At 36.4% G+C, this 12,131-nt stretch overlaps 1 protein-coding gene across 48 annotated transcripts in view; it reads right to left on the bottom strand.

The window, feature by feature from the left end:
* Positions 1-12,131, bottom strand: part of ZMYM4 (zinc finger MYM-type containing 4) — a 164,638-nt gene that overhangs the window by 37,980 nt on the left and 114,527 nt on the right. For 47 of the 48 annotated variants that reach the window (XM_084963807.1, XM_084963813.1, XM_021095899.2 and 44 more), the window contains 3 exons: positions 11,571-11,624; positions 10,282-10,461; positions 9,272-9,366 (listed from right to left, as the gene is read on the bottom strand). In XM_084963807.1, coding sequence (XP_084819933.1) covers positions 9,272-9,366; positions 10,282-10,461; positions 11,571-11,624 — 329 coding nt within the window. Of the gene's footprint in view, positions 1-7,300; positions 7,382-9,271; positions 9,367-10,221; positions 10,462-11,570; positions 11,625-12,131 lie in introns of those variants that run through there. The other variant, XM_084963823.1, reaches the window with a different exon arrangement.

Raw genomic sequence — 12,131 nt, 5'->3', positions numbered from 1 at the left:
GGTTTTGGAAGTCCTAGCCAAGGCAAACAGAAAAGAAAAAGAAATAAAAAAATAAAAATTGGGGGGAGTTCCCGTCGTGGCGCAGTGGTTAACAAATCCGACTAGGAACCATGAGGTTGCGGGTTCGATCCCTGGCCTTGTTCAGTGGGTTAAGGACCCAGCGTTGCCGTGAGCTGTGGTGTGGGTTGCAGATGCGGCTCGGATCCTGCGTTGCTGTGGCTCTGGTGCAGGCCAGCAGCTACAGCTCCGATTAGACCCCAGCCTAGGAACCACCATATGCCACGAGAGTGGCCCTAGAAACGGCAAAAAAAGACAGAAAAAAAATAATAACAAAAATAAAAACTGGAAAGGAAGAAGTAAAACTATCACTGTTCGCAGATGACATGAAATATACATAGAAAATCCTAAAGATGCTACCAACAAACTAAGAGCTCATGAATGAATCTAGTAAAGTTGAAGGATACAAAATTAATACATAGTAATCTACTGTATTTCTACATACTAACAGTTAAAGATCAGAAAGAAACTACGAAAATTAGCCATAAAAAAGGATGGAATAATGCCATTTGCAGCAACATGGATGGACTCAGAGACTGTCGTACTAAGTGAAGTTAAGTCAGTCAGAGAAAGGCAAAATCATATAATATCACTTATATGCGGAATCTGAAAAATAATAAAAATGAAGTAATTATAAAACAGAAACAGGAGTTCCCGTCGTGGAGTAATGGTTAACGAATCTGACTAGGAAGCATGAGGTTGCGGGTTTGGTCCCTGGCCTTGCTCAGTGGGTTAGGGATCCGGCGTTGCCGTGAGCTGTGGTGTAGGTTGCAGATAGGGCTCTTATCCCACATTGCTGTGGCTCTGGTGTAGGATGGTGGCTACAGCTGCGACTGGACCCCTAGCCGTGGGAGCGGCCCTAGAAAAGGCAAAAAGACAAAAAAAAAAAAAAAAAAAAAAAAAAAAAAAACAGAAACAGATTCAAAGACTTTGAAAACAAACTTACGGTTACGGAAGGGGAAAGATGGAGGGGGTGTAAACTACTATTCGGATTGGCATAAACTACTATATAGAAAACATAACTATGAAACAGTTACTAAAAAAAAAAAAACAGTTAATCAACAAGGACCTACTGTATAGTACAGGAAACTCTATTTGATATATTGGGTTTTTTTGTTGTTTGTTGTTTTTTTCTTTTTATCTTTTTGCCATTTCTTGGGCCACTCCTGTGGCATATGGAGGTTCCCAGGCTAGGGGTCCAACCAGAGCCACAGCAAAGCGGGATCCAAGCCATGCATGCAAACTATACCACAGCTCATGGCAAGGCCGGAACCTTGACCCACTGAGCAAGGGCAGGGATCGAACCTGCAACCTCATTGTTCCTAGTTGGATTCGCTAACCACTGAGTCACGACAGGAACTCCCAGCTATTCAACATATTGTAATAAATTCTAAGGAAAAATCTGAAAGAGAGTGGATATACATATAACTGAATAATTTTGCTGTATGCTTGAAAATAACACAACATTGCAAATCAACTGTATTCCAATATAAAATAAAAATTAAATAACAAAAAACAAGCAAAAAACAAAAGAAAAACCTCATGCTATCAACAAACCAAAAAATCAATAATGGACATACACACAAAAAGAAGAAAGTAACCCAAAATAACATTAAAGATCGCCCTCAAATCACAAAGAATGAGAACAAAAAAAAGGAACAAAAAGTTTGAAAAACAGCCATATAACAATTACCAAAATTGCCATAAGTCTATACCTATCAATAATTACTTTACATTAAATGGACTAAGTGCGCCAATAAAAAAGGCACAGGGAAGCTAAATGGATACAAAAATGAGGCCCATACAAGTTCTACCTAAAAGAGACACGTAAGATCTAAAGATACACACAGACTGAATGTGATAAGATGGGAAAAGGCGTACGTAAATACATAAAGCAAACATTAACAGACATAGAGGGAGAAACTGACAGTAATACAGCAATAGTAGGGGACTCTAATATCACACTTGCATCAATGTACAGAATATCTGGGCAGAAAATAAATAAGGAAACACTGGACTTAAATGACATAGTAAACCAGATGGATTTAATAGATATATAGAGAACATATTAGTATAGAACATCTACCCCAAAGTAGCAGAATACACATTCTTTTAAAGTGAACATGGAACTTTCTCTAGGACAGATCACTTGACAGGCCACAGAACAAGTTTCAGTAAATTTTAGAATGAAATCTGCTATCAAGCATTTTTCCAACCACAATGCTATGAGGCTAGAAACCAAATTCAAAAACCATGAAAGGGAGTTCCCATTGTGGCTCAGAGGTCATGAACCTGAGTAGTATCCATGAGGATGCAGGTTTGAACCCTGGCCTCGCTCAGTGGGTTAAGGATCTGGCATTGTCGTGAGCTGTGGTATAGGTTGCAAACATGGCTCAGATCCCTTGTTGCTGTGGCTGTGGCCTAAGCTGGCAGCTGCAGCTCCAATTCGACCCCTTGCCTGGAAACTTCTACATGACAGTGTGGCCCTAAAAAGCAAACAAACAAAACCAACAAAACAAAACAAAAAACCCTGCAAAAAACATACATCATTTGAAGACTATACAATATTCTATTAAACAGTCAATGGGTCACTGTAGAAACTGAAGAGGAAATCAAGTTATACCTGGGAACAAATGAAGATGAAAATACAATGATACCAAATCTGTGGGATACAGCAAAAGCAGTTCTAAGGGGTAAGTTTATAGTGATACAAGCCTATCTGAGGAAACAAGAAAAATCTCACCTAACCTAACAATACACCTAAGGGAAACAGAAAAAGAACAAACAAAACCAAAAGTCAGTAAAGGAAATAAATCACAAAGATCAGAACAGAAAAAGACTTAAAAAAAAAAAAAAAAAGGCAAAGATCAATGAAACAGAAGAGCTGATGTTTTTAAATGTAAGCAAAATGGATAAACCTTTAAACATATTCAAAATGAAAAAAAAGAGAGGGTTTCAAATAAATAAAATATAAAATGGACAGAGAGAAGTTAAACTGATAGCATAGAAATATAAAGGATTTCAAGAGATTATTATGAACAATTATACACCAATAAAAAAGGACCACCTAGAAGAAATGCACAAATTTCTAGAAATGTACAATGTCCTAAGATTGACTCAAGAATACACAGAAAATGTGAACAGACCAATTACCAACAATAAAATTGAATCCATAATCATAAAACTTCCAACACAAGTCTAGGGCCAGATAGCTTCATAGGCTGAGGTTGACCAAACATTTAAAGAGTTAATACCTATCATTTTCAAACTAATACAAAAAAAACTGCAGAGGAAAGATCACTTACAAATTCATTCTATGAGGCCAGGATCACCCTGATACCAAAATCAGACTAAGATACCATAAAAAAAGATAATTACAGGCCAATATAACTGATAAATATAGATGCAAAAATCCTCAACAAAGTATCAGCATACCAAGTTCAATATTACATTATAAAAAAGATCATATAACATGAGCAAGTGGGATTTATCATAAGGATGCAATAATTTGGTATCTGGAAATCAATGTGATACACCACATTTATAAACTGCAGAATTCAAATAATATGACCATTGTAATAGATGCAAAAAAAGGCTCTGACAAAACTCAATATCAATTTATGATAAAAAAAAAATCTCTATAAAGTATAGAACAGCAGGAATATATATCTCAATCTAATAAAGGTCATATGTGACAAACCCACCGGGAGCATCATGTTCAATGATGAAAAATTGCATCCATTTCCTCTCTGATCAGGAATAAGACAATATCCACTCTTGCCATTTTTATTTGACATAGTATTAGAAGTCCCAGCCATAGTAATAAGACAAGAAAAAGAAATAAATGAAACCCAAATTGGAAAGGAAGAAGAAAAATCACCAGTTTATGGATGACATGACACTATATACAGAAAATCCTAAAGACATAACCAAAAAACTATGAGAACTCAGCAATGAATTTGGTAAAGTTGCATGATACAAAATTAATATACAAAATCTGCTGTGCTCTGATACATTAACAATGAACTATCACGAAGAGAAATTGAAAAAAACAATCCTATTTAAAATATCATCACAAAGTATCTAGACTGTCTAGATACTCATATTGCAACAGAACAAAGGGTAGGGGAAAAAAATGTATACATGTAAGGATAACTTGATCCCCTTGCTGTACAGTGGGAAGAAAAATAAATTAAAATAAATAAATTAATTAAAAAATCATCAAAAAGAATATTTACAAATAAATATATTTAAGGAGATAAAACACTCAACTCAGAAAACTGTAAGACTACTGATAAAGGAAACTGAAGATTTATCAAATGAATGGAAAAATACATCATTCTGATGGAATACAAAAATGACCATACTACACAAGGGAAGCTACAGATTGAAAGCAATTCCTATCTACCACCAATGGCATTTTTCACAGAACTAGAATAAATAATTCTGTAATTTACATGGAAACATAATAGGCAAAACAATTTTGAGAAAGAAGAACAAAGCTAGAGATATCATGCTCCCTGATTTCAAACTATACTGCAAAGCTATAGTAATAAGAACAGTATGGAAGTGGCACAAAACAGACACATAGATCAATGGACAGAACAGAGAGGTCAGACATAAACCCATACTTGCATGGTTAATTAATCTACAACAAAAGAGGCAAGAATACACAATGGGGAAAGACAGCACCTTCAAGAAATGGTGCTAAGAAAACTGGACAGCTACATGCAAAAGAATGAAAGAACCATTTTCTCACACCATACACAAAATTAAATTTAAAATGGATTAAAGATTTAATTGTAAGACCTGAAACCATAAATCTCCTAGAAGAAAACCCAGGCAGGAAACTCTGACACCCGTCTTAGTATTATTTTTCAGGATCTATCTCCTCAGGCAAAGACAACCAAAGCAAAAATAAACAATGGAACTATATCAAAATAAAAAGATGTTGCATAGCAAAAAAAAAAATCATCAACAAAATGAAAAGGCAACCTACTGAATGAATGGAAGAGGATATTTGCAAATTATATATCTGATAAGGAGTTAATATCCAAAATGTATAAAGAATTCTTAGAACTCAATATCAAAGAACCAAAAAATGCAATTAAAAATGGGCAGAAGATCTGAATATACATTTGTCCAAAAAAGACACAGACTGCTAACAGACACATGGACAGATACCTCCAATCACTAATAATCATGGAAATGCAGGGTAAAACCACAATGAGATATCACCTCAAACCTGTCAGGATGACTATTATGAAAGGGATGCTAGATAGCAAGTGTCGGCGAGGATAAGTAAAAAGGGGAACTCTGGAATGCTGTTACTGGGAATGTAAATTGGTGCAGCTGTTGTGGAAAACAGCATGGAGGTTCTCAAAAAATTAAAAACAGAACTATAATCTGATCCAATAATTTTTCTCATTCCTGGGCATTTGTTCAATGAAAACAAAAATACTAATTTGTAAAGATACATATATCCCTATGCTCACTGCAGCAATACTGACAAGGACCAAGATATGCAAGCAACCTAAGTATTCATTGATAGATGAATGGATAAAGGAGAGGTGGAGAGTTTCTGATGTGGCTCAGTAGGTTAAGGACCTAACATTTTTTCTGTGATGGTGTGGGACTGATCCCCAGCCTTGCTCAGTGGGTTGAGGACTGGCATTATCACAAGCTGCACAACACGTCCAGATATAACTGGTGTTGCAGTGGCTGTGGCAAAGGCGTCAGCTGCAGCTCCAATTCGACCCCAACTCAGGAAATTCCAGATGCTGTAGGTGCAGTCGTAAAAACAAAAAGAAAATGTGTATATATATATATATATATATATATATATATATATATATATATACCCAACCATAAAATTAAAAAAGAATGAAATCTTGCCATGGATATAGAGGATATTACAATGAGTGTAATAAATCAGACAGAGAAAGACAAATACTTTATGGGTTTACTTATATCTGGATTCTAAAAAACAAAACAAATTAACAATAAACAAACAGAATTACAGTTTTAGGGAATAAACAGGCAGTTGCCAGAGGGGAGGGATTGGTAAGATGAGAGTAATAGGTGAGGGAGACTAAGCAGTGCAAACGCTAGTCACAAAGTGAGTGAGATATAGTTATATTATGAAATGTACAGTGTGGGAATTAGACACAATTATAATTATGTAATATCTCTGATGACATATTATAACTAAAATTCTGTGGGGAGTTCCCGTCGTGGCGCAGTGGTTAACGAATCCTACTAGGAACCATGAGGTTGCGGGTTCGGTCCCTGCCCTTGCTCAGTGGGTTAAGGATCCAGCGTTGCCTTGAGCTGTGGTGTAGGTTGCAGACACGGCTCGGATTCCGCGGTGCTGTGGCTCTGGCGTAGGCCGGTGGCTACAGCTCCGATTCAACCCCTAGCCTGGGAACCTCCATATGCCGTGGGAGCGGCCCAAGAAATAGCAACAACAACAACAACAACAACAAAAAAGACAAAAAATAAAATAAATAAATAAATAAATAAATAAAATTCAGTGGAAAACATTTGGAAATATACAGAAATACTGAATCACTATGTTATATTCCAGAAACTAACAAAGTGTGATAGGTCAATTATACTTCAAAAACAAATTCTTAGAAAGAGAGATCAGGAGTTCCCATGGTGGCTCAGTGGTTAACGAACCCAACTAGTATCTATGAAGACGCAGGTTCGATCCCTGGCCTCGATCAGTGGGTTAAGGATCTGGCATTGCTGCGAGCTGTGGTGTAGGTTGCAGATGTGGCTCAGATCCTAAGTTGCTGTGTCTGTGGCATAGGCCGGCAGCTATAGCTCCAGATTCGACCCCTAGCCTGGGAACCTACATATGCTACAGGGGTGGTCCTAAAAAGACAAAAAAAGGAAAAAAAAGAAAAAGAGATCAGATTTGTGGTTATCAGAGGTAAGGAGAAGATGGTGTGGGAACTGGATGAAGGTAGTCAAAAGGTACAATCTTCCATTTAAGTAAACACTAGGGAGGTAATGTGCAACACAATAAATGCAATGAACACTGTTATACATGAAAGTTATACATGAAAGTAGTTGAGAGAGTAAATCCTAAGAGTTCTCAAATTGAGAAAAAATTTTTTTAATTTCTTTAATTTTTTAAATTATAGGTTAAAAAATGAAAGAAAGATGATAGATATTTACTATCTTAATGCGATATTAATTTCATGATGTATGTAAGTCAAATCACTGGGATGTATACTTTTTTTTTTTTTTTTTCCTTTTTACGGCTGTACCTGCAGCATATGGAAGTTTCCAGCTAGGGGTCAGATCGGAGCTGCAGCTGCTGGCCTATGCCACAGCCACAGCAACATCAGATCCAAGCTGCACCTATGACCTACACTGGAAGTTGTGCCAACACCAGATCCTTAACCCACTGAGTGAGGACGGATATAGAACTACATTTTCATGGACGCTATGTCGGGTTTTTAACCCACTGAGACACAGCTCTGATGCTGTATACCCTAAACTTATACAGTGCTGTATGTCAATTATATCTCAACAAAATTGACAGAAAACAAATAAATAAGTGAACCCTGGAAATGTGGGGGAAAAGTTGTTTTTCACAATTAAGAAAATAAAGTCACAGAAAAGTAGCAAAAGTCATACTTGATATAAGAATTACATCCATAAAAAAAAAAAAACCTTACAATTCAATAAGATGACAACCAACCCAATAAAAAATTGTGCAATAGTTTTGAATAGACATTTTACCAAAGATACACAAATAGCAAATATAAATACAAAAAGATGCCCACTAATTAGTCATAAGGAAAATACAAATTAAAATCATAAATTAATACCACTATATACTCACTCAGATGGCTAAAATTAGAACTCAACAATACCAAGTATTAATAAAGTCATGGACCAGGGAGAACTCACAGACTGCTGATGGGAATTCAAAATGGCACATCCACTTTGGAACACCGTTTGGCAGCTTTCTTACAAAGTTCATGATATACATACAACCCAGCAATCCCACCCCTAGGCATTTTTTCTCAAATGAAAACATATATTCTTCACAGAGATTTATAGTAGAATGTTCATAATAGCTTTGTCAATAACGCAAAAAACTGGAAATAACCCAAATTTCCATTACCTGATAAACAATTATATAAACTGTGGTTTATCCATGAAATGAAATGCTCAGAAATAAAAAGGAATGAACTAGTGATACATGAAATGATACAGAAGAATCTCAAAAACATTATGCTAAGTGAAAGACACAGAAGAATACAAATTACGATTCCATTTATATGAAATATTAGAAAATGCAAACAAAGCAATACCATTTTGCATCAATGTGCAAAGTAGATCAGTGGTTGTCACGAGGTGGAAATAAAGACTGACTGTAAAAAGTCAAGGCAACATTTTGTAAAAATTAGAGTGTTATGATTGTGGTGGGAGCTTCATACTGAATATATTCGTCAAAGTCCATTAAAATATACACTTAAAATTTATGGGTTTTTTTTTTTTTTTTTTTTTGCCTTTTCTAGGGCTGCTCCTGAGGCACATGGAGGTTCCCAGGCTAGGGGTCCAATCGGAGCTGTAGCTGCTGGCCTACACCACAGCCACAGCAATGCAGGATCCGAGCTGCATCTGCAACTGACACTACAGCTCACGGCAACACCGGATCCTTCACCCACTGAGAAAGGCCAAGGATCGAACCTGCAACCTCGTGGTTCCTAGTCAGATTCATTCACCACTGAGCCACGACGGGAACTCCAAATTTATGAATTTTTAAGAGTAATTATAATTCAATAGAACTAATTTATTAAATTAAGGCTAATTATCCTTTTAATTGTGATATGGGAAAGCCATGTCAACATGAGAAACAGTCCTTGTGAGCTTCACTATTATAACTATACTATACAAAATAGTGAACATGTTTGTTATATGTTAAAAAGCTAAATGTAGAGAGAAGAACGTCTTCAACAAAGACTATAGAAAGCTGAAGTAAAAACAAAACAGAAATCCCTCAATTACAGAAACAATAAAAAAGTCTCTGCTGAAAGAAATATAAAAGATGATTTGTGACTTTAAGATACAAAAACAAAAGCATAAAAATACAAGGTCGAAAAACAATGTACAGAATTCTCTGACTCTGGCTTTTACACATATAGAATGAAAAAAAGAAAATGCTAGAAAAATGAAGCTTGTGCTTGCTTACTCTTCGTCTGGGCTGGGGGAAGCCATCTCTGTGTCGCCGCCTTGTTCGGGAACGAGCCTGGATTCCCTGTCCTTTATTCAGTGGGTCAAAGGATTCTATGATAGCCAGGAGAGAGCATAATGTGAGGTAAATAACTCATAGATTTAAATGAAGGCTTAGACTGGGGGGAGAAGATATCAGATAATCATCATTATATTCATTATTTTCTTTCTGATAATATATGGAGTTTATTTATATTTAAGGAAACAAAGGAGATAAATAGAAACTTCATTAACAATCAAGAAAATACCCCCATGATTACTGTGGAAAGTTAAAAACAACAACAGCAACAAATAAGCCCTTAATAAAGAACTACAGTGTGAATTAATACCTTCGAAGGCAGGGACCACTTGTTTCCTAGATTGTTATTACACATTAAAACTACTGATTGGGAGTTCTGGTCGTGGCTCAGCAGTTAACGAATCCGACCAGGGACCATGGGGTTGTAGGTTCGGTCCCTGGCCTTGCTCAGTGGGTTGGGGATTCAGTGTTGCCGTGAGCTTGGTGTAGGTCGCAGATGCAGCTCGGATCCCGCATTGCTATGGCTCTGGTGTAGGCTGGTGGCTATGCTCCGATTGGACCCCTAGCCTGGGAACCTCCATGTGCCGCAGGAGCAGCCCAAGAAATGGCAAAAAGACCAAAATAAATCAATAAATAAAACTACTGATTAAGAGTTGTACCAATCTTCTAATAAAAAAGACTTTCAGGAGTTCCTGTAACGAATAGGACTAGCATCCATGAGGACATGGGTTCGATCCCTGCCCTCACTCAGTGTGTTAAGGATCCAGGGTTGCCATGAGCTGTGGTATAGGTCACAGATGCAGCTCAGACCCACATTGCTGTGCTGTGGTGTAGGCCAGCAGCTGCAACTCCAATTTGACCCCGTAAGCCTAGGAATTTTCATATGCTGCAGATATGTCACTTAAGGAAAAAAAACAAGATTTTCAGCAGACAGGCTTTACTGCACAAACCTGATGGAAAATCTGCTTCCAGGTCCTGTTCGGTTTCCCCTTTTGAGAACTGCTTTACTTCTAAATCAGTATCTTGCACAGTATTGGACTTTAAGGCATAATGATTCAATTCTTCCTCCCAGCTATGTGGAGTAGATACTGCCTCTGACTCAAGATCACCACTGTAAGTACTTCCTTGGTCTGAAATATATAGAAAACAAACAAACCTTCAAAATGATAAGACTCTTGACATGCTCAGAAACCTCCCTGATACTGAATATCAAAAACTGAGATATAGCTGCTGGACAATTACCTAGGTACACTCAAGAATGAAGTCACTTGTTCACTAGTCTCACAGAACTGGATTTATATTCCTGGTACACTTTAGTGCATTATTTTAATTAATCCTTAAAACCAGTACCTGAGGTAGCTTTTATTAGTCTCATTATAAGTTAGCACACAATCATAGATATCTGATGCCTCCTACAAATAGATAAAATAGCAAATATTAAATCCAAGGATATTAACACTTTATGGGTTTGTATCACCAATAGGAGATAATATTTCTACAATTCAAAATATATTTATGTTAGATACAGAAAGCAAAGCCATCAGCCTTTAAGGACAATGGACACGTCTCTTCCATACTCTTTTACCACTTCCTGCCAGGTTGGCTTTACCATGTTTTTGCTTACTTCTATCGCTCCTTAATTTTCACTGCCCAATAGTATTCCATTGTAAGAATATGCCATAATTTATTTATCTATTCTATCATTTATGGCTGTTTAGGCTATTTCTGTTTTTTTGCTATTATGTTATGAACATTCTTTTACATGTTCTTTTTGCACCGTGTGGATACATTTCTTAGGAGCACAATGGGTAAATCATAAGATAACTCTTTCAAAGTAGTTGTAACAATTAACTCCCTCCTGTAGGGTATCTGTGTTTCCTTTGTTTCATACCCTTTTGTTATTTTCAGATATTTTAATTTTGCAATCTGGTGGATGTATAATGATGTCTTATTGGGGTTTAATTCACATTTTCCAATTACTGATGAGGCTGAATAACTTTTCATATTGTTTATTGGCTATTTGAATTTTCCCTTTTGTGAATTTTCTCTTTGGTTAGAACTATTGGGTTATCTATCTCATGTTAACTTTTAGGAATTCATTTATGTAACAATCACATAATGTTGCAAATATTTTCTCCGATTTTGTGGCCTCTCTCTCCACTGTTTATCTAGTCTTTTGATGAACAGAAGTACTTAATTAAAAAAATAGATATATGTGTGTGTGTTTATGATTACAAACCTTTTTCAAATATCTTGGTGTCTAGAAAGAGCTCCTGTTCAGAAGTTTGGGATCCTAAAGAAAAAGCAAAGTACAAAACAAAGTCAATTTTTATGTATACATAAAACAAACTGCATCTCAAATGAAATGACAGCATTATGGATTTCTACATAACTTGCCTTCATATGCAGTATTCATTAATAAAAATTAGGCAATTAGTGATAAATACATTTAAATTACAACTGATTACAAAGTTTACACTTCCAAAAAGAAGTATGAAAGAAGTCATGGCAAGAGCTACTTTTTTCTTTTGGCCACCCCATGACACATGGAGTTCCCAGGCCAGGGGTCAGATCTAAGCCACAGTTATGACCTAAGCTGCAGTTCTGCCAACAGCAGATCCTTAGTCTAATGTGCTGGGCTGAGGATTAAACCTGAGTCCCAGCACTCCCAGGAAGCTGTCAATTCCATCAGCGGGAATTCCAAGAGATACTTTTATTTTGGGTTCTTATGCTACCTGAAATTCCTTTTCTTTAACCACAACACACACACACACAATATTTACTTACTGACAGGTTGACA

This window comes from Sus scrofa, chromosome 6, assembly GCF_054392235.1.
Source record: "Sus scrofa isolate SSC_HxYL_T2T_F1_AM1 chromosome 6, Sscrofa_HxYL_maternal_Yorkshire_Landrace_v2.0, whole genome shotgun sequence".
NCBI lineage: Eukaryota > Metazoa > Chordata > Mammalia > Artiodactyla > Suidae > Sus > Sus scrofa.
This window is presented reverse-complemented; position numbering and strand designations above follow the sequence as displayed.